At 50.3% G+C, this 17,328-nt stretch overlaps 1 protein-coding gene across 1 annotated transcript in view; it reads left to right on the top strand.

The window, feature by feature from the left end:
- RNF216 (ring finger protein 216) overlaps positions 1-16,433 on the top strand; it is a 77,304-nt gene extending 60,871 nt beyond the window's left edge. Inside the window, exons 14-17 of the mRNA XM_082199680.1 lie at positions 1,867-1,964; positions 5,285-5,507; positions 13,864-13,933; positions 15,203-16,433. Of these exons, the coding sequence (XP_082055806.1) occupies positions 1,867-1,964; positions 5,285-5,507; positions 13,864-13,933; positions 15,203-15,528 (717 nt within the window). The 3' untranslated portion in view covers positions 15,529-16,433. The remainder of the gene's footprint in view (positions 1-1,866; positions 1,965-5,284; positions 5,508-13,863; positions 13,934-15,202) is intronic.
- Positions 16,434-17,328: the final 895 nt, after the last annotated feature.

Genomic DNA, 17,328 nt, shown 5'->3' with positions numbered 1-17,328 from the left:
ACCATAGCTGTGGAAGCCATATTAGAGATCCAGGATGTCAGGAAGAAGTACTTTTAGGGGGGTGGGCTGGAAGCAGAACGGGGGAATGAGACAGAGGAAGGAAGGAAGAAGAAGAAGACGTCTTGTTCTTCCTGTAAAAATCTCAGAACAGAATCATGTTCAGTTTCATAAAACGCACACACACACAGTCCATGAGGCTGGTCCATTGTGTTTTGGGGTGCTTGCGGTGGAAAAATCCATGTTACCCCCTTCCAGACACAGGTCAAACATGGGGTTCCCAAAGCAATTTAATCTGCCCTGCAACCCTACCAAGTCCTTATCTGTGTGGAGTTCTTCTTCTTCTTCTCCTTCTTCCTCCAAAAATTGAGGTTGGCTTCCTTCATGAGGGAAAGCATAATGTTTTCAAAAGTTGCAAAAGATTAGGGCAGGCTGTGCTTGATGCCGTACAGCTGCTCCTATGCTTTGAAGCCCCTCACAGCTCAGTGGAGCTGACTGATAGAGTCCCCCACCTGGCCCAGCTCAGCAAATGTTTCATTGCTATCCTACCCTTTCCTGCAAAGAGCTCGGGGGTCTCCTCTCCCCATTGAGGGAGAGAGCGACTAGCCTGGCTTCATGGCTGAGTGGAGATTTGAACCCTGGCTGCTCAGGTCCTGGCCCAGCCCTCTAACCGCGGCACCATGCTGAGCTCAGCCACCCAGGCTCTGGGGCGTTGAGTCCTGGAGCAGCCCCCGAAACCCCACAGCATGGTTCTCTCAGGGCCCTCTGTCACAAATCCCGAAACCATCTTGCAGTGCTGAGTCCGGCCATTGTCTCTCTCCTGGGGAGGCCTGGTGGTTCAAGTTAGCGCGTTGGCTGGGAAACCAGCCTCTCGTTTCCATGTGGGTTTGCTCATTAAGGCTGCCTCCCCGCCTGCCCCCCTGCTCTGGAACAGCAAGCAGCCCTTTCCCATCGCCCACCAAACCGATGCAAACCTCTGGGTGGGCGGACTTGATTCTGCACGAGGAGCCCACAGGTGGCAAAGGGGGGCCAGCTGGGCTGGCTGTGTGTGGCAGGACACCCCCCCCCCCAACCCACAGACACACACCAGGGATGGGGGGAGCCTTTTTGGCCCAGCAAGCCAGATCTTTCTCTTCCCCCCACCGACCTGCCGTGGGGGCAAGGCAGACAGGGACTAAGCACCACCAGCTGCTGCTGCTGTTGGGGAGCTCAGCCATGCTTTCTGCAGGGATCGGGTGCACGAGAAACGGAGGCCTGGCTGAGGATTTGGGGGAACTGCCTGGTGGGCCAAATGGGGAGGCCTGGACGGCCAAATTCACCTTATGGGCTGGAGGTTCTCTGTCCCTGCTGTACAGGCAGAACCTTTCCAAGGCACGGGGTGCGGTGGTGGAGAAGTACACGGGTGGAGCTTAAATGAAGATTGAGTGACTTCATGCTTTCTCCAATTGCGGCTGATGCCCATCATCTAAAGGGCTGCCATGTGACCCGATTCTGTCTTCACATGTCCTTGCTGGCGCCCCTGCCTTTGGAGGGAAAGTGGGTCGTGACCAAGGATTGAGCCTTCTCGGTGGTGGCACCCTCTTTGTGCAGTTATCTCCCTAGAGAGGCCCCTATGGCATGGAGTCTAGTGTCACCTTAGTACCCGGGGAAGACAGGTGTGTTTTATCCGTGTTTTCGATCTGTTTCATGCTGCCGGCCTCTTTACTCAGTGCCACTTCTTTTTTTCAAGCGTTCTTTTTGTCTTTTGTATTTCTGTGTTGCCTGCAAAATGCCTTCAGCACTGCTTATTTGTCTGGTTGCCTTTTTTAAAAAAAATGTCATTATCACTGGTGTCTTCCTGCTGCTTAATGTGGTGATCTCACTCTCCAGGAAACCTGCAGGAAATGCCAGGGCCTCTGGAAGGAGCATATGAACCTCACCTGTGAGCAGCTGGCCGAGAAGGATGACATAAAATACCGAACATCTATGTAAGTAACTTGGGGGGGGGGGAGAGAACCAGGAAGCCTTTTTTCTAGTTTTTTATTTAAGCCAGTCCAGAAAGTACCTGGCAAGAGGGCTTTTGTGCTTCAGGATATATCCCAGAATCATAGAATGGTGGAGTTGGAAGGGACTCCCCAGAGTCATCTAGTCCAGGGGTCTGCAACCTTTAAGACAAAAAGAGCCACTTGGACCCGTTTCCGAAGGGGGAAAAAACTGGGAGCCGCAAAACCACTGCGACATTTAAAACAAATATATCTCCGGAGCCATGATCTGACAGCGGGCGGGAAGGTGACGTCGGGACGGTGCGTGACTAACGCATGCACCGCCCCCATGCGACATCACAGCCAGTACAGCGCCCGCCACAGTGGGGAGTGTCGGGGCGCACAATGCGCCTCCTCCCCTCGCTAGTATCCGCCCCGGAGCCGCGGCAAAGGTGTAAAAGAGCCACATGCGGCTCCGGAGCCGCGGGTTGCAGACCCCTGATCTAGTCCAACCCCATGGAATGCAGGAATCTCAACTAAAGCATCCAGGGCAGATGGCCATTAAGCTCTGCTTAAAAACCTCCCAGGAAGGAGAGTCCACAACTTCCTGAGGGAGACCGTTCCACTGTGGAGCAGCTCTTACTGTCAAAATGTTCTTCGTGATATTGAGCTGAAATCTCCTCTCTTGTAACTTGAAGCCATGCGTTTGAGTCCTGCACTCCAGAGCAGGAGAAAACAAGCTTGCTCCATCTTCCATGTGACAGCCCTTGAGATATTTGAAGATGGCTATCCTTTCTCCTCTGAGCCTCCTCTTTTCCAGGCTAAACCTGCCCAGCTCCCTCGAGGTATCTGCTTTTATGCGCTCTGAAAGAGCAAACCTCTGGGTGCAGGACAACCAGGGGAGAGCTGCTTTGCATATATAGTTTTAATATAGTTTCTTATCCTTGAGCAGCTGAAATTCTACTCTTGTTGCAGACAATAAAACGTCCCGTTTGAGTCTTGGGAAGGGGAAGCGCAGCTGGAGTTCAGGCCCCGCTTCCTGCTCTGCTTGGCACTTCCTGCTGGGAGGATGAGAGGGAGCAGCCCAGAAAACGGGGACCTCTGGCTGGTTCACTGTCTGCCCTAAGGGCAAGCACAGTTCCCAAAGAGGAATTTGAAATGGGGAAACCGGGAAATCAAAGAGGCGATAAAAATACAGTGTTACACCCTGCAGCATCTAGCACAGCGCATTACGGTTGCAACAACAGGCAGGAAAATCATTAAGAGAGCTGCCAAGACCCTCAGTGATTTTCAAGTGGTCTGGGGATGTGGGAGTTTGGAGCCACCAAACTAAGACATGGATGTGAGAGGCCCTTGGCAGAGATCTAGGAGTAGCAGGATGGGTCTCACCTCTTTCAGTCACAGAGCCAAGGTCCACAGGCACGTGATGCAGACATATAATCATCTTCCTGAAGTGAAGGTCAGTCTGGTCAGTGCCTGGACAGGACTGCAAAGCCTCCCTGTGCTGTCTTGAGTCGTCGTTGTCTTCTTTGGCGATCCCTCATAGCTGAGTAAGATTGTCTTCCATAAACACGGTTTTAACAATGAGTCTGTAAGTGACTGTGGAGGCCAATTCTGGATCCACACGTCCTTCCACAGTGGGGACATTGGTTTCTGGGTGGGGGTTGATCACGGTGTGGATTTGCCAGGCATGCCTTCCTCTTAGCACATTTCTCCCTTGCGTTCTGAGTTTGAGTGTCTTCAAAGTCCATGACGCCTTTGGTCAAGGCTGTTCTCCAATTGGAGCACTCGCAGGCCAGTGTTTCCCAGTTTTCGGTGTTTATACTACATTTTTAAAGATTTGCCTTGAGAGAGTCTTTAAACCTCTTTTATTGACCACCAGCTTTCCATTTTTTAAGTTCAGAATAGAGCAGTTGCTGTCTTGAGCACCATATTGAGAGAGGTGCAAGGTATAAAATGTAATATTTGTCCGGTGGGAGGGAAAAGTCTGCAGTTGAAACCGTGCGATGTTAACTAAGGATCTTCAGAAGGCATCCTTGGATACTGGGCTGTGTTGTGGGAAGGAAAACAAAATGTAGGTGCTCTGTTATATAACTTGTAAACATCATCAGAAGCACAGAGTGATTAAAGTGCTGGTGCAATGCTTTAACTTGCGTGGTGAAAGCTTAAAACTATTGTCAAGCCCTAAACACCTCCTGTTTGCAGAACAGAATAGTTAGCAATCCTTTTGCAGCATCTCTGTAACCAAAGCAACAGGCTCTGATTTATAAAAGGCGTCAAGCAACAGTGCAGAGTTTGCATTTCCTGCTTCTTTCATTGCCTCAGCTATATATTTTCTGCTTGTCAGAGGTGAGGGTCTCTGTGTGCTTTGACTCCTGGGTTAAATTATTTCTGCATTAACGTTTAGCTTCCCCACCTCTTTGACGCTCTGGGAAACCAGATTTAAGCCTGCAGAATGCCAGCCTGCAATGAACCTCCTTTCACTTAATTTGTCTCCAACTCATCATAAGGTAATTCTAAATAGACAGCCACAAAGACCTCCTTGGAAACAGCATGGGAGGGGTGGGCTTCATACCCCCCCTTCCTGGGAAAGAGCCTGTTCGGGATGGCAGCGTGCTATTGAAATGGTTGCTAACGAATTGGGGGGGGGGTGTTCATCTATGTGGAGACTCTGAAGGGTGTGACACCCAGGCCCCTAGATCTCTCATCAACCAAAGAACAACAGCACTCACTAACACACATCTAAACAAATGTATGAATAATTATATTATTGTGATTTGATGTGGGCTGTCACCATTTGAAGAAATGTTAACTGATGAAGTCTGGATCAATGAACGATGCAGTTCTCTACATGCCTGCTCAGAATTCATTGGGATTTAGTTTGCATATGACCAAACATCATAGCTTTGAAGGGTTGGACGTTTTCTTCTTAGAGGAGTGTGTGTGTGTGTGTGTGTGTGTGTGTGTGTCTATCTCAGCAGCCACCTGCATGACGGTGATGGGAAACACCTCATCTGAAATGACACCTGCCACCTTCTGTAAGAAAATCCTTATTTAAAAATTGTGTGCAGTGGATGAAGTGTTCTCCAGTCCGCCAAACACAAAAGCTGATGCCATTAAGGATATTGGCAGACTGGACGGTGTGCAGAGGAGGGCGACCAAGATGATCCAGGTCTGGAAAGCGAGCCTTATGAGGAACGGTTGAAGGAGGCTGGAAAGAGGAGGCTGAGAGGGGATACGATAGCCATCTTCAAATATCTGACGGGCTGCCACATTGTTTTCACCTGGTTTTTTTTTTAAACCCTTTCCCAATTGCCTCATTGCAGAGAAGAGAAGATGACGGCGGCTCGCATCAGAAAGTGCCACAAGTGCGCCACCGGCCTGATCAAATCCGAAGGCTGCAACCGCATGTCGTGCCGCTGTGGTGCCCAGATGTGCTACCTCTGCCGAGCCGCCATTAATGGGTACGACCACTTCTGCCAACACCCCCGATCCCCAGGGGCCCCTTGTCAAGACTGTGCCAAGTGTTCCCTCTGGACAGACCCCACGGTAAGTGACTCCAATAGACACAAGCGGCTCCGCTTCCCCTGACTGCTCTCCTGCGCGGATTCGGGAGTGGAGCATTCTGGGAACAGCTTGCGGTAAAATCACAAGTGACCTCTGGCCCTCTCCTTTGGATATGCTGTGCCTTCGCCTCCAAGGCGGAGCTTCCTGTGGCAATATATGCATAAAAATCAGAGTGGCATCTTGATTTTATTATCCGGCTTATAGCTTAATAACCAGTGAACATTTAAATGCACCTGCATGCTGCCAGCTCTCTCTACTGGCGCCCTCTTTGAGATTGCGTTGCAAGCGTGAGAGAACTTACAATTTAGGAAACGTATCATAGGATCATTGTTGGAAGGAGAGGCCATTTTAATACCTTCCTTTTCCTGCTGCAGTGATGTGTTGGAACCAAAGTAGCCTCTGAGAACAAGCAGAGTCCACCGTGTGGCTCAGCATCCCAGCACATCGCCCATTCATTGACTAAGGTGGCGAGTTTTCTCACTCTTCATAGAGCGCTTTAGTTTTTCTGCCATAGAACCCCAATGGGCAATTAAGGATTCTGGAGAGAGTTGTCTGGGCCACACTCTGTTTGCAGAGAGCGCTGTCCCACGCCTGCTGGAACTCCAGAGTTATCCGTCTGCCTGCCTGCTAAGACAATCACTTTCACTCACAGAAGGGCTGTTTTGGACATGGCCAAAGACCAATGACCACGGCCAGCATGGCCAGGCACCTGCCAAGGACCCACCTCCCAGCAGGGGCTCACTGGAAGCATCCCTATCCCTGTCCCCCCCCCCCCCGGGCCTGCTGCAGTGAGAGTCCTCCAGTGAGAGAGATCCATGGTGGGTGTCCTATCCACGAGCCCCCGCAGAGCCTGGGGGCAGCACTACGAGGGTCCTCCTCACATCTGGGAGAGGTCTGCTCTGTGCAAGCTCTTGACACCTTTTTGCGACCCACTAGAGTTTCTGTGCTTCATTCATTCATTTATTGAATTTATATACTGCCCTATACTGAAGACTCCCACCTTCCCACCGCTCCCTAAGACTCCTTCCCCAGCAGCCTAAGGCTCTGTCGTCTTGTCTCTCATTTTTTAGTAATTTAGTCATGTCCGACTCTTTGTGACCCCCTGGACCAGAGCACGCCAGGCACTCCTGTCTTCCCCTGCCTCCCACAGTTTGGTCAAACTCATGCTGGTAGCTTCAAGAACACTGTCCAACCATCTCGTCCTTTGTCATTCCCTTCTCCTTGTGCCCTCCATTTTCCCCAGCATCAGGATCTTTTCCAGGGTGTCTTCTCTTCTCACGAGGTGGCCAAAGTATCTGTCCTTCCAGTGAGCGCTCAGGGCTGATTTCCTTAAGAATGGATAGGTTTGATCTTCTTGCAGTCCATGGGACTCTCAAGAGTCTCCTCCAGCACCAGAATTCAAAAGCATCAATTCTTTGGCGATCAGCCTTCTTGATGGTCCAGCTCTCACTTCCATACATCACTACTGGGAAAACCATAGCTTTAACTGTACGGACCTTTGTTGGCAAGGTGATGTCTCTACTTTTTAAGATGCTGTCCAGGTTGTCATTCCTTTTCTCCCAAGAAGCAGGCGTCTTTTAATTTCGGGACTGCTGCACCATCTGCAGTGTCTCTCATTGCTTCTCCCTTTTCATATCTCTTCTGGTTCTGGGAGACTGGGGGATGGAGGGAGCAGGTAGTAGCAGTAGGGAGATCTCCCTAGCTTCTTCAGCAGCCTGCCTCATCTCTGCCTCAGCCCCTCTGCTTCAGTCTTTGATTCTGGACTTCTCTCTGCCCCAGCCTCTCCCAGCTCACTAAGCCCTGCTGCCTCTTCAGCTTCCGACACCTCCTTCTCCCATTCTGCTCCCTCTGGCCACTCAACATCTTCATCATTTCATTTATTGAATTTATATACTGCCCTATACCCGGAGGTCTCAGGGCGTTTCACAAAAAAAGATAATAATATATAAAATAAAAATAAAAACAATAATCCATTAGTGCCCCCCACCAAAAGAGCCACATTTTAAAAGGGCAAAGGATGTAAATTGGATCAACCAAAGGCCTGGTTAAAAAAGGAACGTTTTTGCTTGGCGCCTAAAGGTGTGTAATGAAGGCGCCAGGCAAACTTCCCTAGGGAGAGCATTCCACAGATGGGGAGCCACTGCAGAGAAGGCCCCGTTCTCGTGTTGCCACCCTCCGGACCTCTCTTCCACAAGTACCTTCATTATTCTTTGTTTCTCTCACTGTGGCACAATGTTCAAGGCACAGCAGGAAGGCTTCCGCTGCCCTGCATAAGAGTCCACAGAGCCATGTACTAATGTGTTTCCACATGCCACTTAAGCCAGCTCCTTCCCCAAAGTGGCTTGCCTTGCCTTCCATAGGTTGCAGTCCATCTCCCTGCTAGTTCTCAGCCATGAGCAAGCTGCCTGTGCCTCCGTGCAGGAGCTCTCCCTTCTACGGGGGGCTTCACCCCCCCTCGCCCTGCTTGCTGACTCCATTCCAGCCCTGTACTCTCTCCCTCCTCCAGCTTTGCCTCTTGTTACTCAGGCGCTCCCTGACTAAGCTGGGAATGATTTGAAAGGAGCTCTTCTCCCTCCCTCCCCCCTCCTGGAAGTGTCTGCCTCATGAAATCATTTCAGAGCTTATTGGGAACGGCTGTGCCTGCACATGCATGAAAAAGGAAGCCCTTTTATTAATATTTCTTCAAAAATGGGGAGGGGGGGTGCATTGCAAATGGAGAAACCAGCTCCCAGTAACTATTTTTAAAATGCCAAAAAAATATTTCTCCACCCTGAAATAATTAGCCAGTCTCTCCCTCTTCCCTCCCATCTTTTGGTGATGTTGCTGCACTGGACAAAAAACCCCTATAGAAATATTCTGTGCTTGCATTTTTTTTTATTTTTTGAACTCTGTGCTGGTTGATAATGTCTCCTTCCTGTCTGGCCCTTTTCCCCTTTCCCAACACTCCACGTTTTCTTTCACTTAGCTGTTCTCTTGCTGTGTGTAGAGACGCACGCCTGGAACTACTGAAGCAGGGAAACAAAAATAGATGCGTTTTGCTTCCCTTCCACTCCAGCGGAAAGGAGTGCAGTGATCCAGCAGCATGCACCCAATTTCCTGCAAGGGGGGAGCACATCCCGTGACCCATCCTCTGGGGTGAGCTTTGCGGGGGGGGGGGTGTTGTAGCATCCCAATTCCAGATGCAGCTCTGAGAAGAGGCCAGCCCGCGTGACACCACCAAGACACCAACCACATCCCTCACTCCAGTGGCTTCCGCTACCGAGTTGGTTAAAAGGGGATAATCAATAGAATGGTGGTAATGCATTTTGGTGAACAGATTACTTAACCGATTTAAAGGGATCTTTAAGTAGCATAAAGCCATTGAAGCGGTGAAGAAGGTAAAAGCAGAATAACGCACAAGTTCTAAAACCAATTAAATGGTTCCCGTAAGCTCTAAAAACAATGCAACCATATTTACAAATTCTAAAAACGATAAAACGTTTCCATCAGCTGTGCAGTTGTTCCGTAAAGGGAGGGAGGGGAGGCTGACTCGGCATTCAGGATTCCTCCCATTTTCATTGTGGGCAGCACTTAATGACATCTCAGCAGACAGACAGTTGCTAAATGAAATTCCCGTTGCTTAGGAGCAGGGCTATTGTGCTCTGTGCAGCAGCAGCCTGCATTACCTATAGCTAGCAACGCCAGACTAAACTACGCAACATTAGCACACACATGCAGATTTGCAGAGTCCCTCCTTTTCTCTCCGCAAGGGCTGGGTTGGGTTTAACTCTGTGCAGAATGTTAATCGTTGGTGCAGCTTCTCTGCATGGTCCCCGTTGCTTTTGCAGTGCATAAAGAACAGGAAGACCCAAAGAACAGAGACAGGTAATGAAGATGCAGTTAAGCCCCAAAGTGTAATGCATTTGTGTGTGTGATATCAGAAGACAGAACACGGGTTGAAAATCTCTTTCAGTCTATTAGCCTTTTCCAATTCCGCCCACTGAATTCAGCATTCTTGGGAAAAGCAATTGCACCCCCCACCCCCTGGAAATTTACTCACAACCTTCATGTGCATAACTGGCCGGTAGAAGTTATTTCACCTATTTTTGCTGGTAGAGTGTTAGCTGTAAGCACAACCTGTTTTTTATGCCGTAAATTATACAAAATGTTCAAACAGTGTGCAGTAAATATACACTTAACAAGGGTGAGAATGGAATATTTTGCTCAGATTCCCAGGGCAAAGCAGAATAAACACCACTTGAGTATGGTAAACATGAGCTTTTGCTAGCCATGTTCTTTGAATACAATACAGTACTATTTTCATATTTTTGAGTCTTGTTTATGCACTGCTATCTTGGGACCCAATTATATTTTGGCATGCTCAGGCAGAAGCAATTTACAGAGGGAAGAAAACTTGTGTGAATTCTTAAGTTGCAGTTTCTGGACTGGGATAAAGCTCTGCCAGGAATGCCGTCCTTCATTCTGCACCCTCAGCAGGCAGAAACATTGGCATTTTCACTATGCCCCCTCTATATGTGTCAGGCGTTAATACCACCATGTGTGCAGCTGCTTTGCTCCTTTGTCCCCTCCCAGGCTTCCCCCAATTTCTCTGTAAAGTATGCAAATCCATATTGTGCATTAATCACGTGCCAAAAGAACGAATAGCTGAGCAGGAAAGTGTGCAATGTAAAGTGAAAATATACACTGAAAACTGGCACGTTTCAGCAGCATTTGGGCAGAGGTGTAGCAGTATGCAGAATTAAGAAATGAGGTGGGGAGGTGCAGACTTGGCCTCCGTGCTGCTGCTCAAGCAAATTGTCGGCCTGGTCACTTTTTCTCACCCCTTGGAGATCCTCTCAGGCAGAACGTGGCAAGATCACATTGCTGGCCAAAGCTCTCTTGCTGTTTGGGGGGAACCTACGGGACCACCTCTCCTGGTATGCCCCCCGGAGGACCTTAAGGTCCACAAATGACAACATTTTGGAGGTCCCAAGTCGCAAGGTGGTTAGATTGGTCTCAACTAGGGCCAGGGCCTTTTCAGTACTGGCCCCAACTTGGTGGAATGCTCTGTCACAAGAGACTAGGGCCCTGCGGGACTTGACATCTTTCCGCAGGGCCTGCAAGACGGAGCTGTTCTGCCTGGCCTTTGGTTTGGACTCAGTCTGACCCTCATGTTTCCCTCCCCTTATGGTCTTGATCTATGGGCTACTTTTAAAATGAGGCTGCATTTTAAATTGCATTTTAACCTGTATTTTAAATTTGTTTCCCCCCCCTATTATATTTTTACTGTAATTTTACTGGTGTTAGCCGGCCTGAGCCCAGCTCTGGCCAGGGAGGGCGGGGTATAAATTATTATTATTATTATTATTATTATTATTATTATTATTATTAGCAAATCCACAAGCTTCCAGGAAAACCATACAGTGTAGCTGCAGCTGGGGATTCTCTCCATGGTGGCTTCAGTGGGGAGCTGACAGAGTCCACCCCCCTCCACTCTGAGGCTGCAGCTGGCTCCCAGTCACACCTGCGCAATCCCAGGTGACTTGCTCTGCGTTGCTCCAACAGAACCTGACAAGATGCAGGCCTCCTACCTGTCACCACTGCATCACACCGATTCTCTAAGGAATTCAAAGTGGCAGGTCGGGGGCAGGAGGGAGCCACATGGTTTATCCTCACAAAAATCTTTCTAGGGCGTGTAGTCAGTCAGATCCAGCCGGGCTTATCGTACTCTGATTTGGGGGGAAAGGGAATTTGCGGAAAGCATCTGCCTGGCTCTGCTCTGTGTGTGTGTGTGTATGAGAGAGAAATGTCCTGTGTTGTTGTTCTTCCAGTGGTACTGATGGGATTAATTCCAGAGTAGCACCAACAATAGTCTGTTGAAACAGCAATAACAAAAATAATGCAGTTTTCTGTGGCACCTCTGCCATAACAGCACAGCCAAAGGCCATGACGAAGGAAGAGCTCTGGTCTGTGATATTTCACAAGCACAGTAATTGGTGATTTTGCTGCCCTCTTGTTCTCAGCTTTTGCTGTGCTAGCTTGTAGTGGGAGAAAAAATCTCTGCCCTTTAAATACCAAACTTGATTACAGTTCTCAGCTGGGATTAGTGCCTCAGGGGCACCTTCTCACATCCAGGAGCAGGCCACGTGGCCCAAAGCGGGACGTTCGCCACCTACCCACTTGTAAAGCAGATGTGCGATACGACTGGTTCAGGTGCTGGGTCAGAGTCGTGACTGCAAAGGCTTTCCTCGAGTGGCTGTCCGCTAACAGCGATCCATAGGGTCTCTGTTTTGGAAAGCCTTTTGGAGGCAGCCTGCTGACTCAGGAAAGAAATTGGAGTGAGGGCACCAGCCTTGCTGGACAGAAGACTTCTCCTCGCTGGTGGGATGCTGAGCTCCTCCCGCCAGAAAGCAGAACGGGGAAACTTGGCAGAGTTTCGAGGTGTGCTGGGCTTCACCAGATTCAAATCTGGAAGCTGGCAAGCCTCCTGCATCCATCCATGTGTTATGCAAAGACAGCACATTTTGCAGGAGTGTCCCAGGGCACTCTCCAAATCCAGAGCGTTTTCCACATTGGACGGGGGGGCGGGCGGGGCGGGTGGAATACAGGAAGAGATTAAAAGGGGGAAATGAAAACAAGCTGTGCTGAAGTTCTTTGCATCTCGCAAGGCAGCCAGACTCTCCCTCCAACTAGTTCTGCAGTCTACATCTCTCTCTCTCACTTTCTGTCCCCCTGATCCTATGCTCTGCCTAAATTTTTAAGATGTAACTTTGGGCATGCTTCCAAAATTGAGGTTTTTTGAGAACTTTGGAATGTGGGGACATGCAGAGGGGTGAGGTAGAGGAATGGAAAGAAAGGAGAACGGAGTAAGGATGGCCCTGTTTTGGAGAGAGTGTGCGGTCTAGGCTGGCAAGCAGTGTTGGCGATTGTGGCCGGTCCTATCGTTGGACAGAGTGAGGGTGGGGACTCTTGGTTTCCTGCCTGCCTTGGTTAATCCCCTTCTCCCAGCATATGTCATAGGCATTGCAGATGGGAGATGCCCCTGCCCAGCCAGCTGAGCAAGCAGGCAGAGAAATTCTGTGTGGCAGGAGCAGGAGCAGCAAACAACGTCACAGTGAATCGTTGTCACTTGTCTTCACTTCCCCCACTGCCCTGCTCACAGTTGTGAAGAATATTCCTATGTTACGAATGGTCCATGTAAAAAAAAGAGGTTGGAAGAAGCCAATATAGATGTGGAATGCCCCTAGATCAAGTGACTTTTCTTCTTTTATGTTCTTCACCTAGCTCAAGGTTGTCATCTGCACCGGCCAGATGTTTAACTGAGAATCCATCACAGTCAGACCATCATTTCAAAAATGAGGCTTTCAAGCCGTCTTGTCCCAAAATGGCAACTAGACCTTCCATTTTGGCGACCGCAACCTTGGATTCAGGAGCCATTTGGCGCCTAGTTTATAGACCTGAGTTTCTAGCTCTGCTCCTATTGAGCCTCTTAATCTGATTATTCAAGGCCTGCCTCCTCCACCGTGGCAGGCAGCCTCTCCCAGGCAGCCCGGCTGTGGGGCGCTCTCTGGAGCTGGAGCTGCCCCCTGAACATTTCACGCTTGGGTGCCATTTAAAGGATTAGCATCGCTCCAGCTGCTCCTTGGCAGGGCTGGGGGGAGGCGCCGCTTGTTGCCATCTGCTTCGTCAGTCTTGCAAGCTTTGCGGCAGGATCAGTGTTCTGCCTGTAAGCGGCTTAGTCACGCTCCATGGTGTGGGTGAGGATTCGTGCAAGCGCACAGCAAGTTGTCAGCAGTGTGGCCGCGCACCTGCTGCTCGCCCCCCCCCCCAGTTTCAAATGCAGTCCAAGATGTTGCTGAAGGTGTTTGGCTGCACAGCCGGCCGTCTGCACCCGCAGCGCTGGAGAGGCGTCCACCCGAACCTCTTTTTCGTGGTAGTCGGGGCTTAGAGCGACCCGGCTGGCTGAAACGGTGCTCAGTTTCCACAGGAAGTGGTTATTTGCTGCTTACCAAATTCAGATTCCTGCAAACCTCCTCCTCCGTCTCCTTTTCTTCGAATAAGGCCCTGGCCCTCAGGCCTCAAAGTGTCCGGGGTGATCTCAAGAACCAGATGCGGTTGCCGAGCAAGATTTCTAATAATAGCCGGGGAAAATAATATAAACAGCCACACACTTCTGCAGAATAAATGCATGCAAAATGGGCAGAAGTCTCTCGGGTTTGCATATTTCTGCACAATTTTCAGAATTCAGATTTTCTCACTGCAGATTTCGGCACAGAAATTCGATTTTCCTTCTTTGTCTGTTTGGGCGTTGAGAGAAAACAGCCTTGCTGACGCTTTTGTTTGTTTCTGTCCTTTCTAGGAGGATGACGAGAAGATAATCCAGGAGATTCAGAAGGAAGCTGAAGAGGAGCAAAAGAGGAAAAACGGAGGTGGGTGGTGCCTCCCCCTCCCCCCTTAACAGGCAGAGCTCGATGGGGGTCCCTGGAGAACAGAGCAGCCCCAATTCCAAAAAGCGCTTTCTGCCTAAGCCCCATGATTACCCACACAAGACACACTTGGCTGGTCGGTCGGCTGTCTGCCTGTTGGTTGATCTTGCAAACTTTAAATGAAAATGAGCTGGTAGAGTTTGCACAATTCAGCATCCTAGGGATATTCTGTAGCCTCAAGGGGTGTATAGTCATCATCATCATCATCATTTATTTAACTTCTATACTGCCCTTCATCTGAGGATCGCAGAACAGTTTAAAGTATAGAAACACAAGAATACATAACATAATGGGATAACCTCAGCTGCACTGCCTGAGTTTTGGCAGGCAGGTTTCAGCCAGGCCTGTGTGCATACGGGGCATGCAAGTCTTCTGCAGAAAAAGCAGAGCATTACAACCACCGTGGGGTTTTAGCCGAAGGTTACATTTGGAGAAAAGGATTGAGAAAGGGGAATTCCAATGGCAAGTACAGTGGTACCTTGGTTTACAATGATAATCCATTCTGGAGGTCTGTTTGTAAACCAAAACAAGTTGTAACCCAAGGCGTGCTTTTGCCAATGGGGCCTCCAAATTTATTTATTTTTGTAGTAAAAAAGGGGGGGCTGTATTCCAAAAAAAAAGGTTGCAAACCAGGACATGCACTTCCGGGTTTGACATGTTTGTAATCCAAAACATATGCAAACCAAGGTACCACTGTAATAAGTTTGAGTTCACCAAAATTACTTCTTTTTAAATTATATATGTGACATAGGGGGGAACTGGTTTGTTGTTTTTTTAAAATTGGCTCATTGCATGAGTTGATGGACTAAAATGCATCATGAGCAAAAGCCGTAGACCTAAATCAGGAAGCATGGGGTTGTCTGCATCTCTTATAGCAGCGGTATTAGAAAATGGAGAATATCTTCTCTGGTGTTCTTTAAAGTTCTGTAGGATTTATACAGTTTTAAATCTGCTGCTCGGTTAATCATTGCACTTTTTAGGTAACTCAGAAAGATTTTTCCAAACAGATTTCAATCCGAGTCAGCCTGGTTCTCCTCTAGCTGCTGCCGGACCCCTTGATTCTTCTGACCGCCATTGGCCCAGGGGTCCATAAACATCTGGGGGAGTCAGGCTGGCCCTTCCCTGCCCCCATCACTTTAAAGGTTGAAGCTGCTTCTGCTGCTTCTGCTGTTTACTTGCCCTCCATGTTGTTGTCTCTCTTTCCTCCTGTAGAAAACAGTTTCAAGCGGATTGGGCCCCCGGCAGAGAAGCCTGCGGAGAAAATCCCGCGAATTGAAGCCATCCCCAGGCCGGTCCCGCAGAACCTACACCACCAAATGCCCCCTTACCCGTTTGTGCACCCCGCCTACCCGCTGAACATGCCCCCCGTCCGCCCGCTCTACAACAACATTGGCCACATCAACATGGGGCCCATCCCTGCCCCTTACGTGCCCCCCCTGCCCAACATGCGGGTGAACTACGACTTCCCCCAGGTGAACCTGCCGCTGGAGCACAACCTCCCGATGCACTTTGGCCCACAGCCGCGGCACCGGTTCTGACCCGGCTCGGGGCGGTGCCAGGACTTTGGGAAGTCTCTGCAGGGAAAGTCCACACACTGGCTGACGGAGCCCGTCCCTTCCTCTCTTCTCCACTTTCCCAGTAAACTGCAAGCGCTGAACACGCTCCTGGGCACCCCTCCGGTCTTCTCATCCCCCAAGGCAAGATCAGCACCTTTGCTGCCCAGTCTCTGCTGCGGGAAGCGGAAGGGACGGGAGGCTCGCCCTGGCACCCTTTTGCTTCCGCCGCTCGTCTAGGAAGGAAGTTCTCCGCTCAGTGAGGTAGGCAGGGGGTGCAGGGGGCCTGTTTGGCAAGAGGCAGCGACAACTCGAACCCACGTGCCAAAAACACAGTTTCTCTTGCCTGCCCAAACGGCGCTGAGAGCGGGAAAGAATCAGGTAGGAGGTTCAGCTCTGCCCAGCTACAGATTTTGACCGGTGTGGTTGATGGGCAAATTAAACCATTGATGTGAAACCACCGAGGCAAGCAGAAGTTGGCAGAGGCCGTTGCAAACACCAGATTGGCAGCTTCTGTGGCCCCCAGGTCAGGAAGAAACCCCAGCAGAGCTCTTCCCACCACAACCATCTTGTGCCTTTGGCACAGGAGTCAGGCGGTGGGTTGCAGCCAACTAAGTCCTACTCAAGAGTAGACCCGTTGAAACCAGTGAACCGAAGTTGGCCGTGTCCATGAAGTTCGATGGCTCCCCTCTGAGCAGGACTCGCCATTGGCTGCAACCCAGCCTTCCCAGACTCTGTGCGTTGGTGGGTCTGGCTCTTCAAAGAGATATCAGAGGCCTCTGATTCTTCCGAGGTGCCAAACTGAAGACTTGCTGTCACTCAGCACAGCTCAGTGTAACGTGAGACCACATCTGTTTAAAATAAATGCAGCTTCCGTGGCTGGAACAGTTCTCAAGTGTGTGAGCCAAACCTCTGGTGCTGGGCCTAGGGCTTAGCAGTGCTATGGCTTTGGGGTGCGTTGCCCCAGTGACTGCTTCCTGCTGGGCTTTGCATTGCACATGGAAAGCCTTGTGGGTTGAATCCTGGTACAGCTGCAGGGAGGGTGGTGGGGGTGGTGACGTGTCTGGAATCCTTGGAAGGAACCGGGTGAGCGTCGGCTGGCTTCACAGGCGAGCCTCTGCCTCCTCTGGTGTTGCGGTCGGTGTGCTTTGCTGTTCGGGGTCTTCAGCATGTTGGGTGTGTGTACCTGCTCGTTGACTTGTCTAGTTGTGGTCTGAAGCACTCTGGGGCATCTTGCAGGCTTGGAGGTCAAGGAATTCCCCCCTGCACACTTGAAAGGCATTTCCAGCTCCCAGAAGATCGCAGAGTTGCTCCTGCATATATGGAGCTGCAGGAGGCCAGTGGAGCCCTCGTTAATTGGGGCAGGGCAGTCATGACCCAAGCGCTCCTGGGCACTCTGCGTATGTGCAGAGGCTTCCTTGGACTCTTGAGCCGCTGACCCACCGCACTCGGCTGTGGAAACCTTGAGCCTGAAGCTTTCCAGTTGGATTATTCCAGGCAGGGCTGGAAGAGGGTTTGTTGGTCTCCAGCTCCCATGCCCAGAGGGCTGATGGGAGTTGTAGTCCAGCAGCCTCCGGAGGACCACCATGGATTCCCCACCCTTGGCTTAAGGGCTGTTTTGTACCAACGCCGGCAAATGCATAGCCGGTTGCAGCCTGTCCTTCAAAGGCTCGCATGTGCCTGAGCACTTCTGTGGAGTGAACTGACCTTCTGCATGACTTGCGGAACTCCAGAGCTCTACAGTCCTGCCTCTGCTTCAAGGAGGGGTCTCCGTTGCCAGATACG

The sequence above is a fragment of the Podarcis vaucheri genome (genome assembly GCF_965113315.1).
Source record: "Podarcis vaucheri genome assembly, chromosome: 14".
NCBI classification, from domain to species: domain Eukaryota; kingdom Metazoa; phylum Chordata; class Lepidosauria; order Squamata; family Lacertidae; genus Podarcis; species Podarcis vaucheri.
The sequence above is the reverse complement of the archived record's forward strand: the minus strand, read 5'-3'. Positions and strand labels throughout refer to the sequence as shown.